At 41.6% G+C, this 22,175-nt stretch overlaps 1 protein-coding gene and 1 long non-coding RNA gene across 2 annotated transcripts; one reads left to right on the top strand and one right to left on the bottom strand.

Annotated features, from left to right (window-relative positions):
- Positions 1-8,775: 8,775 nt before the first annotated feature.
- On the top strand, positions 8,776-10,219 carry LOC131364392 (uncharacterized). The gene is made up of 2 exons (XR_009206461.1): positions 8,776-8,913; positions 9,744-10,219. It is a non-coding gene; the product is annotated as an uncharacterized LOC131364392 (long non-coding RNA).
- A 1,514-nt stretch (positions 10,220-11,733) lies between these two features.
- LOC131364609 (cathepsin K-like) lies at positions 11,734-22,093 on the bottom strand. Its single transcript, XM_058407784.1, has 6 exons — positions 21,942-22,093; positions 18,931-19,006; positions 18,025-18,168; positions 17,768-17,914; positions 12,338-12,510; positions 11,734-11,970 (listed from the first exon to the last, which is right to left on the bottom strand). Exons 1-6 carry the CDS (start codon positions 22,091-22,093, stop codon positions 11,871-11,873), a joined length of 792 nt encoding a protein of 263 aa, XP_058263767.1. The 3' UTR covers positions 11,734-11,870.
- Positions 22,094-22,175: the final 82 nt, after the last annotated feature.

The following is a 22,175-nucleotide window of genomic DNA, read 5'->3' as shown; positions in this document are numbered from 1 at the left end:
TAGAAAATGTCACTTTAGTCTTGGCGATTGGCCGCTATTAATCAATAAAGTACGACATCTTTTTTTATACACATATAGTGCTGTGAAAAGGTTTTTGCCCCTTCCTGTTTTTTTTTTATTATTTTTTGCATATATGTCACAAGATTCAGATCATCAAACAGATTTTAATTTTACACAAAGATAATGCAGTAAATACAAAATGCAGTTTTTAAATGATGATTTCATTTATTAAGGGAAAAAATCTGTCCAAACCTACCTGCCCCTAGGTGAAAAAGTAATCGCCCCTAAATCTAATACCTGGTTGTTCCACTCTTTGCAGCACCAACTGCAGTCAAGTGTTTGTGATAACTGGCCATGAGTCTTTCACATCACTGTGGAGGAATTTTGGCCCACTCTTCTTTGCAGAATTGTTTTAGTTCAGCCACAGTGGAGGGTTTTGGAGCATGAATGGACTGTTTAAGGTCATGCCACAGAATCGCAATCAGATTTAAGTCTGGACTTTGACTCGGCCACTCCAAAACCTTCATTTTGTTTTTCTTGAGCCATTCAGAGGTGGACTTGCTGGTGTGTTTGGGATCATTGTCCTGCTGCATTACCCAAGTGGACTTGAGGTCACAATCTGATGGCCAGACATTCTCCTTCAGGATTTTCTGATAGAGTGCAGAATTCATGGTTCCATCAGTTATGGCAAGTCCAGGTCCAGGTCCTGAAGCTGCAGAGCAGCCCCAGGCCATCACACTACCACCACCATGTTTGACTGTTGGTATGATGATCTTTTTATGAAATGCTGTGTTGGTTTTACTCCAGATGTAACAGGACACACACCTTCCAAAAAGTTCAACTTTTGTCTCATCAGTCCACAGAATATTTGTCCAAAAGTCTTGGGGATAATCAAGATATTTTTTGGCAAATGTGAGATGAGCTTTTGTGTTCTTTTTGGTCAGCAATGGCTTTTGCCTTGGAACTCTCCCATTAATGCCATTTTTGCCCAGTCTCTTTCTTATTGTTGAATCATGAACACTGACCTTAATTGAGGTAAGTGAGGCCTGCAGTTCTTTAGATGTTGTTCTGGGTTCTTTTATGACCTCCTGGAGGAGTCGTCGTTGAACTCTTGGAGTAATTTTGGTAGGCCGGCCTCTCCTGGGAAGGTTCACCACGGTTCCAAGTTTTGTCCATTAGTGGATAATGGCTCTGACCGCAGTTCACTGGAGTCCCAAAGCCTTAGAAATGCCTTTATAACCCTTTCCAGATACATGACAACTATTTTGTTTCTCATCTGTTCTTGAATTTCTTTAGATCATGGCATGATGTGTTCCTCTTTAAGCGTGCTTCACAGTTTGTCACAGGTTCTATTGAAGTGATTTCTTTCTTCAACAGGTCTGGCAGTAATCAGGCCTGTGTGTGTCTAGTGAAATTTAACTCAGCTTTCTAAAATAATCTGCTTAATCACAGTTTTTCATCACTTAACAGGAGGGGGCAATTACTTTTTCACCTAGGGGCAGGTAGGTTTGAACAGCTTTTTTCCCCTTAATAAATGAAATGATCATTTAAAAACTGCATTTTGTATTTACTGCATTATCTTTGTGTAATATTAAAAAAATGTTTCATGATCTGAATCTTTTAAGTGTGAAAAATATGCAAAAAATATTAATAGCCTACTATTGTTTTTAGCAGAATTTATTATATTATAATCAACTTCATTATTTCCTGGATTTTGATTAATTCCCCCATTTTGTGCCACCCACTTCTCAATCCAAAGTTACACCCTTGGCACCACCAATGCCGGACTTAAACTCTGAAAGAATGATTCAGGAAGCATGAGACATTTTTCACACGGATTGGCCACCAGAGTCCAGACCTTAACCCCACTGAGAAACTGTGGGATGTGCTGGAGAAGACTTTACACAGTGACCATCTCTCCCATCATCAGTACAAGATCTTGCAGAGAAATTAATGTAACTCTGGATGGAAATAAATGTTACATTGCATAAGCTTATAGAAACAGTGCCACAGCATGGTCTTAGCACTAGAAGCAGCCTCACCCTGGACCATATCCGCTCTCTTCTAGACCTGTGTTTTAACAGCACCTTCTTCACTTACAGAGGTGACTTCTACAGGCAGAAACACTGTGGCCAACCTATACATGGAGGATGTGAAGAAAAACTCCTTCCAGGGGGTGGTCCCGACATGTTGGTTCAGATATGTTGATACCTGGGTGAAGAACAAAATCCAATAAGTATAGGTCACACCTTCACAGATGCTATGTTCCCAAAAAAAAGGTTTGCAGGAACAATAACATTAATTTATAACAGGTTGTTTGGAAGGGCATGAAGGTGAATATAAACAGGACAAGAGATGGGTGTTAGGGTTATTGCCTTTAATGATCTCAGCTGGCACAATCTCTATAAGCCTCAGGATGGGTAGAAGAAGAGAAACAAATGGAACAGAATTAGCGTAGCTGCTGTTCATATTCGCAGCACTAGATGATAATGTGTATTTAATCAGATGTACTGGAGCACAAGGTTATGGGATGAATTATGTGTATGCCAGGCTAAAGAGATATGTTTTTAATCTACGTTTGACCTGGGAGACTGTGTCTGAGCCCCGAACACTGTCAGGAAGACTATTCCAAAGTTTAGGAGCTAAATACAAAAATGTTCTTCCCCCTTTTGTAGACTTTAATATTCTGGGAAGTACCAGAAGAGTTTTGAGATCTCAAGGAGAGTGGTGGATTGTAGCATGTCAGAAGACTGGCTAGATACGTGGGAGCTAAACCATTTAGTGCCTTGTACGTAAGTAGTGCTAGTTTATAATCAATTCTAAACTTAACAGGTACAGCTGTGCTGATAAGTCCTATACCTGTAAAACATTGTAGCTCTAAATGCAGAGCTTTAGGCTGGACTAGATCACAGGATGCTGTCAAAGGTTGAACATCCATTATTTTATTCCTGATACTATCAATTTTTTCAGTGAAGAAATTCATAAAGTCCTCACTACTAAACTGTGATAGAGTACTTTCTATTTGTTTTGCTAGTTTAGCCAATGTACTAAATAAGAATCTGGGATTGTTCTGGTTTATTTCTATCAGTTTGCTCAGGTGCTTGGCCCTAGCAGCTTTTAGAGCCTGTCTGTAGCTGGACATACTGTCTTTATACGCAAAAACTTAAAAACTTCTAATATAGTTTTTCTCCATTTTTGCTCGAGGTTACGGGTTGCTCTCTTGAGGGCGTGAGTATGACTATTATACCATGGTGCAGGTGTTTCATCTCTGACCTTTTTTGATCTGATGGGGGCAACAGTGTCTAGTGTGCTGGTGAAAATAGTGCCTATGCTGTTAGTCACTTCATCTGAATCACCTGCATTTAGGGGTGTAGTAAGAAGTTGAGACAGATCTGGCTCGTGTCTTCTGCTGCTGCATCCAGGCTCTGTGGTACCCTGGCATTGCAGTAAACAAAACCTGGGTGGGCCGTGTCCTTGGTGTGCCTTGGTGCACCCTTGGGCCTGGGCAGAGAAACACGCGGAGCTGAGGTGGTGGGAGTGATTGTTCCCACCGCGAATTTACCTGGGACAGGTGAATATCAGTCTGGGACGATTCCAGCTTTCCGGCTGTTGCAGCTCGGCCTGCTTCACCTGTAGGTCACGGATCTGCTTCTCCATGGCCTCCAGCTCCAAATCCACCGAGTATAGAAGAAAACAGGAAAGCCACACACACAGAATAGCTGCTGTTTGACTCCCACCACTCACTGTAACACAAATTATGCATCAGTTCTTTGCACCACAGAGCAGAACCATATAGAACCGCATAGAAACCAAGCAAAAAAAAAAAAATCTGAAGGCAGCTCTCAATGCATGGCAATATCCTAAGTGGGCTTTTAACAAGACAGCTTCTAGCAGAAGGACAAGAGACAAAGCTGAGACCCAGAGCCAATGGAAAAACCTTGTTGTCCCGTAAATGGCTGGAGTGTCCAGCATATCACATGTCCATGTCACATGTCCTGATCACTCACACCTGTTCTGTCTTACCCCTAATCAGCACTCCTATGTAAAGTCCTGTCTTGCAGTGTTTCAGTGTCACCATTTGAATGGTGTTGGCAGTTCATATATGTTTTTGTGGCCTCCAATTTTTTGAATGTGGTGACATTGGTCACAAGAGGTTTTTGTGTCCACACAACATTATTGGATGGACACCGGGCTGAAAACGGTCGGGAAGAGCCAGTGACAGGGAATAAGGCAAGTGCACAGGAGCCAGAGCAGGAGACAGAACAGACTTTTTCCTGATGCAGATACGTTTATCACATTAGTGTATTTGGCTCAGAAAGAATAATTATAGCCAGTTATCACAGCAGAAAAGGATCCAGCTCAAGAAACTTATCACAGCTTTAGACATGTGAAAAAAGGAAGGAAGGAAGGACTGGCCTCTTGCTTTCTTGTTCATGTTCCTTACTTTTCACTACTTATCTGTTTTTTTCCTTGTGGAGACTCTATGTCTAGGATCTTTAAATGCCAGTGGGTTGGGAGATTGGGTTGAGAGAGTGAAAAACAAGCTACAGCCTCAGAGTTTCTTAATCTTAAAAATGTTGGAATAGTTTTTTTTTAAAGAAACTCAGTGTTAGTAGAATGAGATTGATTGGGGTTTGTGGTGAAAGAGGAAACCTGTCCTTTTTGCAAAACAAACATTATTTCCTAACATGACATGGTACAGGGCAACTATTTTTAGTCAGCGTTGAAGTTTATGGTTTTACTATTCTTCTTGTTAATATCTATGCTTCCATTAGTGGGCCAGAGAGAATCCAGGTATTTCAGAAACTTGGGCAGGTACTGAGTGATTTTAAATCACAGGATATTGTTGGTTTATGAGGAGACTGGAATTAACTTTTTTTCTCTCAAGCAGTACAGCTGGGTGAATGTGTCAGAGTTCATGCAGCCAGACTGGATAGATTTTATACTTCAAAAAATGTAGAAAATAGTTGGTGTGGTTCTAGCATTTTCAGACCATAAAATGATCACAGTAGACTATATATTATAAACAGAAGGTAGAAGGAGCTCATATTGGCATTTTAATGTAAAACCTTTACAAGATATTTGTTTTGGGATCATTTTAAAAAGTTTTTTAGAGATATGGCGTTATGGACTTATGTCCCAGAGGTAACAAGTCTAGTGTAAGGGAGTAACAGAGAAAAGTGTAAATAAAATTGGTTGGGGTGAGTGAGTACCAGTCCCCTGCCCTCACACAATGGACACGTTAAATTCCTAATTCAAGTATTTTATTAGCAAAAATTACAAATGACAAAGTAAAATATGAAGCAATAATAGACTTCAGGAGGGGGAAAGGCCAAAACAACAAACAAAAGGACCCTCTGACTGGTTAGGGAGTAAAACTGTTTAAACTCACAAAATAAAATAAACTTAATAACAGACATATATGCTAACTCTTTAGCTAAGCAAAAAAAGGATTCACAGAAATAAAAGAGCACCCACCTCCCTACGGCTTCCAACAAACAGACAAGTAGCAGCATCAACACCACTAATCACTTAAGTTCAGCAGGCTACAGTAATCAGAATCAGTATCAGAATCAGAATGTGCTTTATTGCCAAGTATGCTCACACATAGAAGAAATTTTTTTTGGTGCTGGAGAGTACACAGACATAAATTATAAAATAGAAAAATGTAGAAGTACAGATATAAGTAGCATGGAAATATAAATATGGTACTTAGGGTACTTATATACAGTATTGCATTTATGCCTATATACATACATGTATAAATAGATTATTATTGCACTGGGGGAGATAGCAGACAGATTTATTGTTCAGGAGATGAATGGCTTGAGGGAAGAAGCTGTTCTTGTGTCTGGATGTGAACTGATGGGGGTCCCAACAGATGTCCAGTGATGTCCTTCAGGTAGGCCAGTTGAAGATCCATGTGAAGATCGGGGCCAGCTGGTCAGTGCAGACTTTCAGATAGGCAGGTGAGACACCATCTGGGCCTGAAGCTTTCCTTGTCTTCTGTTTCTTGAAGACCTGACACACATCCTCCTCACAGAACATCAATCAATGTCTTGAAAATAAGAGAACAATACAAAGCAAATACTCACTTTTCTTTCACTCTACAGCACAATATACTCTCAAAAGGGCAACAGCTACAGTATTTTCAGACCCTTTAACAGTACTGGATATTTAAGTAGCTTTTGTGAATAATGAGAAACCACCTCATCAGACATGAGATTTGAATTTCTTATCCTATGCAGAAAAATGAGGGGGTTATGGCCTGTATAGACATTGGTGACATGATTACTACCTCCAAAGTAAACTTCAGAGTGTTGTACCACCAACACTAGGGCTAGGGCCTCTTTCTCATTGGTGAACTTCTTAGAAAAGTAGCATACAGGATGTTCTACACCATTGGCACCTTCCTGCAGAAACACATTCAGTGAAGGGAGATCAGAAAAGTGCAAACAAGGGCATGGTGCAGGGTGAGATCAATGCTGGTGGATCAGTTTGGAATCAGTAACACCACACCAAGATGTGACAACATTTAAATTCAACAACTTTCCAGAAATAAGATGTTTTAAAAGATCACGTGTCCATCATCCTAAATCTACAGACCTAGATCTCTAGTCTACAGGTAAGAAGAGAATTATTTTACAGGTGATAAATATTATGGAGCATATTGGTCACTTTGCAGACTCTCTGCAGGATTCAGATGGATTTATGGACTTGTGATGATGTGAGCTTGATTGGTGTAATTGTTTCCTTTATGTTGGTTTAGCTTCATGAAGCTCAGATGTAACAATCACAATGAATTTCACTGTCCATCAGTCTGCATTTGATCAGGTTGTGGTAGAACAGGAGACTGTTTTGTGTTTAAACTTTACAGATGATGAGAAAATGAATCTTGAAATATAGAATTATATAGAATTGAACATGGAGTCTTATTGAAAGATCCTGCACTACATTGTGTGTTACAGTAGTGTGTAGTAGACACTGCTCCTCTTAGCAGAAGGTGGAAATCATCAGATACCATTACACACATCAGCTGATTTTTCATCACAGCAGGAACAGCTGATGAAGAGATTTCTGCTTTTCAGGAAGGATTATTTTTCAAACATGAAGACGTTTGATGATGTTCAGTGGAGTGCAGCTTTAGCAGCTCTGCAGCTGTTCTCAGATCAGTGTGTGTTTCTGACTCAGAGCACTTCCTCTACAGCTGAGGGAGGGTTTTGTATGAGGGTTTTTTTATATCAAATTTCCATCCAGAATGATCAATTCTGTCTCCGTTCACATGGTACATGCTGGATTATTGCAAGTTGAAGTGAATTTGAATGATTTTATTGGATAGCAGCTGCTGTGATAGGAAACAGGATCAGCCGATCAGAATGCTGCATTTTTCCTGTTTCTGTTAGAAAACTATTAGCCAGAGAGCTACACTAGAAGCACAGAGATGTGGAGGTGAGAGACGGTGAAGTATCTGCTGGAGTTTACTGCAAAAGGAAACTAGATCAGGATTTATAAAATAAGATTAGAATTAGAAAAGAATAAAATTATCTCCTGATATTAATATCTTACTTTAACTGTTTTTAGTGGAAATGTTAAGATGGTACTTTATGTCTGTGTGTGTGTGTGTGTGTGTCTGTCTGTGTGTGTGTGATTGTGTGTGATTGTGTGTGTGTGTGTGATTGTGTGTGTGATTGTGTGTGTGTGAGATTGTGTTTGTGTGTGTGTGTGATTGTGTGTGTGATTGTGTTGTATCACATCGTCCCCTCAGCACCTGCAGTAGGTCCCAGCTGCAGCAGTCACACTCACCCAGGTTTTTGTACGACGCTCTAACACTGTGTGAACACATTACCACTATGAAAACTCTGACAGTAATAATCTCCAGCATCTTCAGTCTGGACTCCACTGATGGTCAGAGTGAAATCAGATCTAGATCCACTGCCACTGAATCGAGATGGAATACCTGATTCTCTAGTGTTTGCAGAATAAATCAGGAGTTTAGGAGCTTCTCCAGGTTTCTGCTGATACCAGGACATACAGGTATAGCTACCACTACAGTAATCAGCAACATCAACATTAGTTTTACAGTTGATGGTGACCGAGTCTCCTGGAGAAACAGTTTTCACTGCAGGACTCTGAGTCACAGTCACCTGACCTCTGGATCCTGAAAAAAATAAGAAGAATAAATCCTTTCCCTACATTAATAATGATGTTGAGTTGAAGTTCATCTAGTCGGCCTACTGCACATGGATTTGTCAGCTGAACAGTAGAAGATAAATCATTGTGTTACCTCGAGCACAGAGGAGCAGTGTGCAGATGAAGACACTGATCAAACTCATGGTTGCTGTGGGTGAAGTCGCTGAGCAGCAGATCTCAGTCATGAAGTGTTAAAGTCACAGGGCTATAAACACTCACAGAGCACTGAAGCATGAGCTGCTAATGCAAAGTGGAACCTCTCTCTATGGAAACGTGTGTGTGTGTGTGTGTGTGTGTATGTGTGTGTGTGTGTATGTGTGTGTGTGTGTGTGTGTGTGTGTGTGTGTGACTGTGTGTGACTGTGTGTGTGTGTGTGTGTGTGTGTGTGTGTGTGTGTGTGTGTGTGTGACTGTGTGTGTGTATGTGTGAGTGTGTGTGTGTGTGTGTGTGTGTGTGTGTGTGTGTGAGTGTGTGTGTGTGTGTGAGTGTGTGTGTGTGTATGTGTGTGTGTGTGTATGTGTGTGAGTGTGTGTGTGTGTATGTGTGTGTGTGTGTGTGTGTATGTGTGTGTGTGTGTGTGTGTATGTGTGTGTGTGTGTGTGTGTGAGTGTGTGTGTGTGTGTGTGTGTGGTCACTGTAGTGTAACAGAGGTTTTTGTACGACGGCTTCATTAGAATGTATCACTGTGGTTGACTTTCGGTGGAGGAACCAAACTCATCATCAGTAAGTCTCTCTTCTTTATTTAACATTTATTTTCATCATTAATCAGAATATTGAATAAAGTTTAGACAAATATAACATTATTTAATCTGCGTAAAATTTAGTTTGTATATTAATTTATTAATTTTTATGGGTTTATAATTTCGAGATAAAGAATGTGGAGTGTGTTTTGATGATGAGACAGTTGCAGTAAAATAAAAATAACAGAGGAAATGAAAAATCAGGAGTTAGCTGTTAGCTGAATAAGTAGACAGTGTGTTCCTCAGTAAACAGCACTTTTACATTCACAGCTTCTGAAGTTCATATTGTGTGCTGTGAAGGACATGGTAGAAAACTTCATCCTGTGTCTGTTAGCCTTCTGTCATTTTACTGATGTACTGATTTTTAACCTGGAAACAAAGATAAACAGTGTGTAGAAAGGTGGATGTGGTGTGATGTGGTTATTTCCATCACTGAACTGATTTCTCAGTCTTTTTGTCAGATATGTGATTTGTGTAATGGAGTAAATCTTGTGATCAGGAAACTCAAAGGGAAGGTGTGGTGTTGCATTTTCCAGCCCTGGTTCTGTGGAATATCAGTGTATTTCCATCATCAGTGGATTTATTTTTCTGTAGCACTACATGTAAAATAACAGAACAACTCAGGAGGACTGGAACACACTCCCAGAATGAAGGCCATCAAAGTCCGAGTGGCTCCACAATATAACGAGGAACTAGGAAATGTTCTCCTGCTGAGTCGTTCTACTGAAGTGCAGTCATGTGAAGAAGCAGTAATGAGTAAATGTTGTGTAAGTGTGTGTAAAGGTGTGTTTATTGTGTGTTTGTGGTCTCCAGCCGGTCCCACGGTGAAGCCCTCCGTGTCTCTGCTCCCTCCCTCCTCTCTGCAGCTGTCTGAGGAATCGGCCTCGCTGCTCTGCCTGCTGTCTGCCTACTCTCCACAGGGGGCGCTGGTGAGCTGGACGGTGGACGGATCGGCGGTGAAGGACGGGGTCGTGACCAGCGCGGAAGAACAGAAGAAGGACGGTTACATGCGCAGCAGCACCCTGACCCTCAGCAAAGCAGTCTGGGAAAAGGGGGAGGAGTTTGTCTGTACGGTCTCCCATGGGGGCGTGGATCATCCGGTCATGTTCAGAAAGAGCCAGTGTGAAGGCTAACAGCTCCAAGATAGAATTGAAGACTGAGCTGCTTACACATCCATCTACAATAGAGTTTCAATTCTACACAATGCTGACATTTCTGTCTTTACTCTCTTCACTGTCCTGTTGCTCTTCCTGTAGTTTTGCTCTGCTGAAATAAAGCTTCATTTTGGACATTGTGTGTTCTTTTATTGGAGTTAATAGTCATTATCAGTGTGAGGAGAGAGTGTGTTTAGCTGTAGATTCAGTGCTGTGTGTTGTGCTTCAGTGAGTTTGGATGAAGAAAGTTGAACATCTGCTGAAAGTGCTGCTCTATTCTGGGAGAAAGAGGATCACTCAGCCGTCTTCATGTAAATCTCACTTCCTCTACACTGCTCTCTGATTTCCTGCTTAAAACTGACTCTGTGTGTTTAGCTGGGTGTGGAACAGGAAGCTGGTTTCATCTCTTTCTTTAGTGCAGGATTTACACTTGAGGTAACTGAAACTGCACACTTATTTTATATTAATAGTTTGGAAGATTCGTGATCTTTCCTTTCTGTTTTTCTCTTCCTCAAAATCATTCTTTTAATCTTTAAATCATCAGATCCAGGTTTAAACTGAGTTTAATCACATAAAACTGATAATATATCATCATTACAATTCATGTAATTGTGTAGGACTAGAATTATTACTGAGAAACTCCATAACACTAAACACACACTTTCACAGCTCTATACATTATACATTATATTATACAAATAATATACATTAGAGGCAGTGGATAACAGACATATTCTCTGGTTTTGTGGTTAAAGCCACATGAGTTATTATTTATTTAATCAGATCACAATATAGTTGTTTTTTAACTGATAATCTCTGGACATCTACTCTATTGTTCCCCAGGCCACATCTCCTGTACTTAAGTGAAATTAGAGATACTTTAGTTAAAGTTAAAGTAGAAATCCTCAATTTGAATTTCTACTTTTTTGTAAATACAAGTAAGGAGAGATGTGGAATAATGTAGTGGAGTAGAAAGTATGATATGTTACTTTAAAATGTAGTGGAGTGAAAATAAAAAGTCTCACAAAATTTGTATATTTTAGTAAAGTACAGATACCGTAAAGAAATACTTAAGTACAGTAACAATTACATTTACTTCATTATTACCCACCACTGCTCACAGGGCAGGGGCAGGAATTAAACCCCCAACCCCAGAGATAAGGGGCAAAATTCACTAAAAGCACTAAGCCAGCAACATGCAGCTGCAGAGTGAAGAGTTTCACCAACATGGGTAAAAAAATATAATTAGAAAAATGACAATTATTCACAGTTTCATGTTTTTAGGTGAATGATTTTTAATTACAGGCGAAGGATTGCTAGAGACAAAAGTGAGAGTGAGGTTATCCTCTTCTTCTGCTTCTTTTGGCTTGGGGCAAATTCTATCCAGTCAGTGGTGTTAGTTTTAGTAATTAGGAAATGGTAAATTTAGACTGGCTTGGCTAAGAGGAGTTTTCAATATGGGATTTCATTACATTTCATTTCTTAAGTATGAAACAATTAATGTTTGCTAATTTAATAAAATCAAACTGAAGTTAAATTCTGATCTTGGTCTTTTCCGTCATTAAGTCAAACAGAACTGCAGTAGACACACGTTACATCTGGTCCGACATTTATATAAATATACAATTTAATTACACAATATAAGCGACTCTGGATTTCGTTCATTGTAAGAGCAGGAATACTTTTTCCTCTCGATCCCCGGATGTTGCAGGCACACGTACATAAAGAAGCTAAAATAACAGCAAGGAAAGTAAAAAAACTCAAATATGATATGAGAGAAATGAGGTCAGACAATGGGGATGACGCTGTAGGTGCCGATTCCACACTGATTGTTGTTGTTTCTCTGGAGTCGCATATATCCTCCTTCTCCCCAATCAACACCCCAACTGGAAAAGAGAGAGAGAAGGGGGCGGGGCATTTTAGCCAGTGGTTTCATAATCATTTGTGGTTTCATAATTTATTTTTAGATAATAAAACTTTCAACAATAGCACAAATGTGTTTGTGTGTGTATGTGTGTGCGTGTGTGTGCGTGTGTGTGCGTGTGTGTGCGTGTGCATGCGTGTGCGTGTGTGTGTGTGTGCGTGTGCATGCGTGTGCGTGTGTGTGTGTGTGTGTGTGTGTGCGTGTGTGTGTGTGTGTGTGCGTGTGCGTGCGTGTGCGTGTGTGTGCGTGTGTGTGTGCGTGTGCGTGCGTGTGCATGCGTGTGCGTGTGTGTGTGTGTGTGTGTGTGTGTGTGTGTGGGTGTGTTTAACCTGTTTTTGATCAGCCAGTATTGTTGCCCACCTTCTTTTCCATATCCAACCACAAGAAACGTATGATTCACTCCTTCACCTTCACAAGTGTAGTTATAAATACCTAACACACACACACACACACACACACACACACAGCTCTGTAGAAATGTTTGCAGGACTTCTGGTTTAGACTAGAGGAACCCACAAAAAAGCCATGCAAAGTTTTTAATTTTATGCACCTAATTGAGCAATTAATTACAACGCTCTAGGAACACAGGAAGGCTGTTCTTTAAGAACATGATCATGTGATTCTAGGACGGCAATATCCCACCTACACAAGGAAATATTTAAGTGACAACAAGGTTATATGTGTGGGTCACACATCACGCCTTCAATATGGATACCATGTTAGCAGATCCAGTAAAAAGTTATTTTGTCATATAGTATTGATTATTATTACAGATACAGGTAGTTTTCTATGAAAATAAACTTTAAATATATTTTAAAAATGTCACTTACCACTGTGATAAGGTATTTATCATTGTTAAGGTATTCAGTAAGCCATTCGGTCTAGGATGAAAGTATTTGTTTTGGTCATGCCAATCGCATGTCATACATCCTTTCTAATTTCAGATATCAAAAAGGAAAACAAAATGGTAAAAGAAAAAAAAACCTCAAGACAAATGAAAACATGAAAAGATGAAAAAAGTGGGAACACTGAAAAAGTATTACAAAAGAAAAGGAACAGCCAGAAGCTGTATAGAACATAACACCAAAAATGATACACTTCAACATGTTCATGAAGCAAATGAAGATGTTATACAAAATCTTCAAGAAGACACACCCAATGATACATCCACCATGTACAGGACATGCAGCAATTGCAATAAGACATTTCACAAAATGCTGGATCCTGGATCACTGGAAACATCACCTATAGGAGGAGGGAGTCACTACATCAGTGCTTAAGAAATGTAAAGATATGACCACTGAAGAGAAGGAACTGATGAATGTGTTTTCTGAGAAGAGGCAGACCTTCAGTTAAGAGCTGGTGGAACTCACACTGGACCACCTCTCAAACTTATCCAGACATTTATAACATCAATCATCCATGTGAAAGACTGAGGAGATTGAGAGAGACCCTGATCCAGAATGATTTATTGGTTCACATAGACCACAGGGAGAACTACGCTGGTAAATACACCACAGAAATAAATGAAACTCACTTTGGAGGGGGCAACCAGCAAGTATACTGGTGTCATGCTGGAGTTATCTATATTAGTGGGGGCAAGGTGGAGTAATTTGTATTGCTATCAGCCTGTCTTCAGCACCACACCACAGCCACATGGGCTCACTTTGAACCAGGACTGAGGAGCATACGAGAGGAGCATCCAAATGCCAAGAACATCCACTTCATCTCAGGTGGTCCTACATCTCAATATCAGAATAGAACCAACTTTTACCTAGCCTCAACAGTCCCATTCATGCAAGGCTGATGGAATTGTGTCCTATAGTACCAGGATACCAGATGCCAACACTCACTTTAAACAGCTGAATCTAATTTCATCTGTGAGGCTCTTTAAAATAACAACAGAGGCATCAGAACTGTGGTACATTAGTACCATCATACCAGAAGGCAGTACCTGACACTGACACAACCAGGTCTCATGCACACTCAAGAAATGTCCTGCTACAGTATCAAACTCACTTCTGAGACAAAGTGGAGAAGGTGAATGATGAACCAGTTTTGGAATTGGGAAAGTGAGTCTTTATACATTATGATGGAGATCTCTTACCATGGTCAATATGAGGTTGTGCTGGACTAATCAAATTTTACTTACTCTCTGTAAAATGAAAATTGTTTAATGTAGGTGTTGCAAGATTCAAGATTCAAGATTCAAGAAGCTTTATTGTCATTTCAACCACATATATCTGACGCAGTACATAGTGAAATGAAACAACGTTTCTCCAGGACCTGGTGCTACATAAACATACAACAAGAAGTTCAACACAAAACAACAAACACCATCACAGAGCTAGGACAGAAGTTTGTCTTAGCCACGTAAAGTGCACAGTGTGCAGCTAGGTGCAAACAGAGCATAGACAAGACAGTGCAAAAAAGACAAGAAATACAAGAAAGACAACACAAAAGAACACAGGACACTTAGCGCCGAAAAGAAATAAAAGAACGTGTACTGGAATGTAAGTGAAATAAAGTAGATAAAGTGAAATGATGTAAAAGATAAAAAAAAGTATTGTGCAAAAATATTGTGCAAAAATACACAGCAGCGGTTGAGGTAGTGCAAATAGAATAAACATAAATATAATTATAGCAGCGGATGACAGGTAGAGGTAGTGCAGTAAGTAATGAACAGTATAAATTATGTGTGTGTGTGTGTGTGTGTGTCCACACAGTCAAGAGAGAGGGTGTGTGTATCTGTGTGTGAGAGAGACAGAGTTAATATACAGTTCAGTCCTGAGTGAGAGTGTGTGTGTGTGTGTGTGTGTGAGAGAGTGTAGAACAGTTCAGTCCTGAGTGAGAGTGTGTGTGTGTGTGTGTGTGTGTGTGTGAGAGAGTGTAGAACAGTTCAGTCCTGAGTGAGAGTGTGTGTGTGTGTGTGTGTGTGTGTGAGAGTGTAGAACAGTTCAGTCCTGAGTGAGAGTGTGTGTGTGTGTGTGTGTGTGTGAGAGTGTAGAACAGTTCAGTCCTGAGTGAGAGTGTGTGTGTGTGTGTGAGAGTGTAGAACAGTTCAGTCCCGGGTGTTGAGGAGCCTGATGGCTTGAGGAAAGAAACTGTTACACAGTCTGGTTGTGAGGCCCGAATGCTCCGGTACCTCTTTCCAGATGGCAGGAGGGTGAAGAGTGTGTGTGAGGGGTGTGTGTGTGTGAGGGGTGTGTGGGGTGTGTAAGAGTGTGTGTGGGGTGTGTGGGGTGTGTAAGAGTTTGTGTGAGGGGTGTGTGGGGTGTGTAAGAGTGTGTGTGAGGGGTGTGTGGGGTGTGTAAGAGTGTGTGTGAGGGGTGTGTGGGGTGTGTAAGAGTGTGTGTGAGGGGTGTGTGGGGTGTGTGTGAGGGGTGTGTGGGGTGTGTAAGAGTGTGTGTGAGGGGTGTGTGGGGTGTGTAAGAGTGTGTGTGAGGGGTGTGTGGGGTGTGTAAGAGTGTGTGTGAGGGGTGTGTGGGATCATCCACAATGCTGTTAGCTTTGTGGATGCAGCGTGCGGTGTAAATGTCTGTGATAGAGGGGAGAGAGACTCCGATGATCTTTTCAGCTGTCCTCACTGTCCCCTGAAGGGTCTTACTATCCAAGACGGTGCAGTTCCCAAACCAGGCAGTGATGCAGCTGCTCAGGACGCTCTCCATGGTCCCTCTGTAGAACACAGTCAGGATGGGGGGAGGGAGATGGGCTTTCCTCAGCCTCCTCAGGAAGTAGAGGTGCTGCTGGGCTTTCTTGGTGATGGAGCTGGTGTTGAGTGACCAGGTGAAGTTCTCCGCCAGATGGACACCAAGGAATTTGATGCTCTTGACAATCTCCACAGAGGAGCCATCGATGGACAGCGGAGAATGGTCACTCTGTGTTCTCCTGAAGTCAACAACCATCTCTTTCGTCTTGTCGACGTTCAGAGAGAGGTTGTTGGCTCTGCACCAGGCTGTTAGATGTTGCACCTCCTCTCTGTATGCTGACTCGTCGTTCTTGCTGATGAGACCCACCACGGTCGTGTCATCGGTGAACTTGACGATGTGGTTGGAGCTCTGCATTGCTGCACAGTCGTGAGTCAGCAGAGTGAACAGCAATGGACTGAGCACACAGCCCTGAGGTGCTCCAGTGCTCAGTGTGGTGGTGCTGGAGATACTGCTCCCGATCCGTACTGACTGAGGTCTCCCAGTCAGGAAATCCAGGATCCAGTTGCAGAGAGAGGTGTTCAGGCCCAGGAGACTCAGCTTCTTAATCAGCTGCTGAGGGATGATTGTGTTGAATGCTGAACTGAAATCTATGAACAGCATTCGAACGTAGGAGTCTTTGCAGTCCAGGTGTGTGAGGGCCAGATGGAGGGTTGTGGTGATGGCGTCTTCCGTGGAGCGGTTAGGACGATACGCAAACTGCAAGGGGTCCAGCGAGGGTGGTAGCTGTGACTTGATGTGCCTCATGTCGAGCCTCTCGAAGTATTTCATCATGATTGGTGTGAGTGCAACGGGACGGTAGTCATTGAGGCAGGAAACCGTGGACTTCTTAGGCACAGGGACGATGGTCGTTGTCTTGAGGCACGTAGGGATGATGGAGCTGCTCAGTGAGATGTTGAAGATGTCAGTGAAGACATCTGCTAGCTGCTCTGCACACTCCCTGAGAACTCTGCCAGGAATGTTGTCTGGTCCAGCAGACTTCCGTGGGTTAACTCTGTATAGAGTTCTCCTCACGTCAGCCGTGGTGAGACAGAGCACTGGGTCATTAGGAGGTGGGATGGTCTTCCTCGCTGTTGTGTTGTTCTGTGCCTCAAACCGAGCGTAGAAATCATTCAGCGCATCTGGAAGGGAGGTGTCACTGTCAAAGGAAGGTGAAGTTGTCCTGTAGTTGCTGATCGTCTGAATGCCCTGCCACATGCGCCGGGAGTCTCTGCTGTTCTGGAAGTGGCCGTGGATTCTCTGGGCGTGTGCACGCTTCGCCTCTCTGATGGCTCGGGACAGTTTGGCCCTTGCTGTTTTTAAGGCCGCCCTGTCCCCCGATCTGAAGGCAGAGTCTCTCGACTTCAGGAGAGCACGCACTTTCGCAGTCATCCATGGCTTCTGGTTGGAGCGTGTTGTGATGGTCTTGGAGACGGTCACATCATCGATGCACTTCCCAATGTAGCTGGACACTGATGCCGTGTATTTCTCCAAGTCAATAGAGTCACCGTTGGTTGCAGCTTCCCTAAACATGTCCCAGTCAGTGCACTCAAAACAGTCTTGAAGAGCAGAGATGGCTCCTGCTGGCCAGGTCTTAACCTGTTTCAGAACCGGTTTAGAGTATCTGACGAATGGTCTGTATGCTGGAATCAACATTACAGAGATGTGGTCTGAGTAGCCGAGGTGGGGGCGGGGCTCCGCGCCAGGAATATTTGAGTAAACAACATCCAGCGTGTTCGCCCCTCTCGTAGCAAAGTCCACATGCTGATGGAATTTAGGGAGCACTGTTCTGAGATTTGCATGACTGAAATCTCCGGCGATGATAAACAGTCCATCGGGGTGAGCATTCTGCAGCTCGCTAATAGCTCGTACAGCTCACACAGAGCCTCCTTAGCATTAGCGCTGGGTGGAATGTACACTCCGATAATGAAAGTAGTGGTGAATTCCCGGGGTAAATAAAAAGGTCTGCATCTAACAGTTACAAACTCCACTACCGATGAGCAGTAGTTAGACACAACACTCCTATATATTAGTAAATATATGTTTTATATTGCATAGTAAATTAGGGTGCACATAAATTATTGAATATGTGTAGAGTAGCATTGAACTGCAGTCCACCAGGTTCTGAACACTCAGAGGAACAAGCTCATCCTTCCTCTTCTTCATTTGAGCTTCTAAAGCTCCAACTGCACTGAATGCCCAGCATGAGTTACAGTCACCCTACACACAAACACGGTCATACAGAACAGATGAATGTGAAGTGAAATACCATTGTTTTATGAGAAAAGCACTTATAATATTTGTTAAAAACTCCTATTATACATAAATACCTGGTTCTTCACAGGGGTGACAAATTCATCCTCAGTCCTGTTCACACTGGAGGGGACAGGGTAATCACCCAGAACGGTGAAATTCTCAGAAGAAAAGTTCTCCATCCTCAGACCATTCAGTTTAGCATTGACTTCTTCTGTTGTCTACACACACACACACACACACACACACACAGACACACACAGACACACACAGACACACACACACACACAGACACACACAGACACACACACAAACACACACACACACAGACACACACAGACACACACACACACACAGACACACACAGACACACACACAGACACACACACACACAGACACACACACACACACACAGACACACACACACACAGACACACACACACAAACAGACACACACACACACACAGACACACACACACACACAGACACACACAGACACACACACACACACACACACACACACAGACACACACACACACAGACACACACACACACACACACACAGACACACACACACACACACACAGACACACACACACACACACACACACACACAGACACACACAGACACACACACACACACAGACACACACACAAACAGACATACACACACACAGACACACACACACAAACAGACACACACACACACACAGACACACACACACACACACACACAGACACACACACAAACAGACACACACACAAACAGACACACACACACACACACACAGACACACACTCACAAACAGACACACACACACACAGACACACACACACACACACAGACACACACTCACAAACAGACACACACACACACAGACACACACACACAAACAGACATACACAAAGGGGAAATGGAAGGTTTTAGCCTTGCATACAACCTCACAGGCATCAGACAGAATCACAAGAAGACTGGATCATACCATGTCTGAAAGGTGGTTGATCCCAGTGTTAGAGGTATATTGTCCTGCTGCTGCTTCTTCTCTATGATTCCTCCATCTGACTCACCAAAACCTACAAAACAGTCTTACTAAATATTAAAATTAAAACAAAAACACTAAGTTACTTTATTCTTCATGTGGAATGGCACTTGGACCTTGGACTTTTCTGGACTTGTCTGATAACACTACCTCAATCTTTAATTCATTTCAATTCAATTTTATTTTTATAACACCTTTAATAATGGACATTGTGTCAAAGCAGCTTTACAAAAGAAGATAAACAGAGAAAAAAATTAATAAATAAATAAAAATAAGAAAGGCAGAAGGTCACAGACATGAAGGCTTCCCGGGACATAAAGCGTCCAACCACTTCACAGTCAGTGACCTGAGCAACTTGTGAGGGTGGTAAGATGACAGCATCCAAACATCCCAGTCACCAAACACTCATGCCCATGAACCTTCCAGATCTGCTCCTTTACCTAAGAACTATATATTAAAAGCTCGACTGAACAAATGTGTCTTCAGCCTAGACTTAAACATTGAGACTGTGTCTAAATCCAAAAGGCTTTATTCCTTGTACAGCTAAAGTCAGTTTTATGTTACAACTAATTCCAATTTATTTCCATTTTACTCTATTTTTAAATTCTATTTCTGACTATTGTTTTGACTCTAATTTTACAACACAGTCAGCAGTAAAAAGTAATTCACTGATTGCTGTCCTGTGTATGACTGTATGTGACAATTTAAATTTGATATTTGATATTTGATTTATTATCGTTTAACGCTAATCAGCCATAACATTATGACCACCTGCCTAATATTGTGTTGTTCCCCCTTTTTGCTGCCAAAACAGCCCTGACCCGTCGAGGCATGGACTCCACTAGACACCTGAAGGTGTGTTTTGGTATCTGGCACCAAGATGTTAGCAGCAGATCCTTTAAGACCTGTAAGTTCAGAGGTAAGGCCTCCATGGGTCAGACTTGTTTGTCCAGCACATTCAACAGATGCTGGATTGGATTGAGATCTGGGGAATTTGGAGGCCAAGTCAATGCCTAAAACTGGTTGTTGTGCTCATCAAACCATTTCTGAATGGTCACTGGACTTGATGACTACAGTACCACCGCAGTGTGTTCTGATCTCCAATAAAAGATTCGTGTTGAACACTACCTCCGAGTCCCCTGGTCTGCTTCTGTGAATTCACAACACCAGTCTCACATCATTTTATTCTCAACAGATTATATAATGTATGTAAGTAATATTTTCAACTTGAATATATCATTCATTCGAAGGTGTAAGTGTTTTTTTTTTTTATTATTATTATTTTTTAAATATTATTTTTATTATAATTTTGAAAAATGAATGAGGCAGCCATCTTTTTGGACATACTGTCTGACCAAAATCTCTGTTTGTGGGCAGAACTTAAAACGATGCCCCAGGGTAACATCAGTAGGCTTAAACACATCACATACAGAGAGACATGAGAATAAAATTTGTTAAGCTTTGTTGTAGAGTAATGAAGTATATGTAATTTATAGAACATGAATGAATAGATAAGTGTTCGTCCCAATCAGTCACAGAAACCTGGATCACAAAATCTTCTTCTCAAGCATTTTTAGGTAAAGGAGGGAAAGTCAGTGTCGTCTTTAAAAGGACACCAAACCACAAGCATGAGGAAGACCTGAAAATAAATCAGATATTTTGCATTCCAAAGACAAAACTTTAAAATGTGGATGTGGACTTTAAGATGTTCAGATGAACATAGTTCCTGACTTGAAGATATCTGAAGAAGTGAGATGTGGAGAGATGAGAAAAAGTGGCAAAAGAGTTATTAATATATAAATCTGTGATGTTGAGAATTCCTTCATCATGCTCAGTGAACGATTGAGTGTGTGATTATAACAGAGAGGAGTAAAAGAGTGTTAGTTAGCATCTAACCAGAAGTGCAGGGAATTTCTTATTAATAAATCATCTAACAATTGTGAAAAATTACTTTATTAGTTGAGCTTAAATAATGTGTTTCTCAACAAGGACTCAAGGTTTGTGGAGAGGACCAACCTGCTGCAGTACAAAAATCCTGGAGGGGAACGGCTCTAGCCAGAGTGATGGACAAGGCGATACACCAATTCAATTCAATTCAATTCATTTTTATTGTCATTGTTATAATAACAGAGTGTAAATAACAATGAGATATCATTAGAGCATCATCTTTCTAGGCATATAATAAAGTGCAACCATAGTGCAGCTGCCAAGAAAGGTTGGTTCTTTTCAGTTTCCTCAAGTAGAAGAAGCGCTGCTGGGCCTTTCCTATGGCAGAGGTGATATTATTACCCCACGTTAGATCCTCTGATACAGTTAGGCCGAGAAATTTAAAACTGGTGACCCTCTCTACTGTCCCATTACCAATAGTAAGTGGTAAATGAATAGTCCCCTTATCTCTACGAAAATCCACAATCATCTCCTTGGTCTTCTTAATATTGAGGGCCAGATTGTGGGTATCACACCATGCTGCCAGATATAAGGACTCATTGTTGTTAGTGATGAGACCTAGCACCGTAATGTCATCAGCGAATTTTATGATGTAGTTAGAAGGACAGGAGGCACAGCGGTCATGTGTGTAGAGTGTATAAAGTAGAGGACTTAGTACACATCCCTGGGGGACTCCAGTGTTAATACACACTGAGGATGATGTGTATTTGTCTACTCGCACACACTGTATGCGATTCGTTAGAAAGTCCATAATCCAGTTACACAATACAGTGCTTAGTCCAAGCTTACAAAGCTTAGTTTGGAGCTTGTTTGGCAGGATGGTATTAAATGCTAAATTAAAATCAACAAAGAGAACCCTAGCATATGTATTTTTGTATTCCAGATGTTCTTAAATGGAATGGAGCACAATAGCCACTGCATCCTCTGTTGATCTATTTGCTCTGTATGCAAACTGGTAATGGTCCAGTGTGGGTGGTTTGACATCCTTGATACGCTTAATCACTAACCTCTCCAAACATTTTGCAGGTATGGGTGTGAGTGCAACCGGTCTGTAGTCATTTAAACAGGTAATGTTTGATCTTTTGGTGATGGGAACTATCATAGTGTTTTTGAAGCATGCCGGAACCCATGATGTCGACAGTGACAGATTAAAGATCATAGCGAAGACCTCTGCCAGTTCAGCTGCACAAGCTGTACCCGACCTGGTACTCTATCAGGTCCGGCAGCCTTCCTAGGATTAA

This window comes from Hemibagrus wyckioides, linkage group LG14 (genome assembly GCF_019097595.1).
Source record: "Hemibagrus wyckioides isolate EC202008001 linkage group LG14, SWU_Hwy_1.0, whole genome shotgun sequence".
Lineage (NCBI taxonomy): Eukaryota > Metazoa > Chordata > Actinopteri > Siluriformes > Bagridae > Hemibagrus > Hemibagrus wyckioides.
This window is presented reverse-complemented; position numbering and strand designations above follow the sequence as displayed.

What these genes read in the sequence shown, in the direction of transcription:
- LOC131364609 (XM_058407784.1), bottom strand. Translation starts at nt 22,093, where the DNA reads ATGATCTTTAATCTGTCACTGTCGACATCATGGGTTCCGGCATGCTTC. An exon ending in TCAACCACCTTTCAGACATG is followed by an intron (nt 18,169 to 18,930) that starts GTATGATCCAGT and finishes GTGTGTGTGTAG; the next exon opens with ACAACAGAAGAAGTCAATGC. An exon ending in TCACCCCTGTGAAGAACCAG is followed by an intron (nt 17,915 to 18,024) that starts GTATTTATGTAT and finishes GTTTGTGTGTAG; the next exon opens with GGTGACTGTAACTCATGCTG.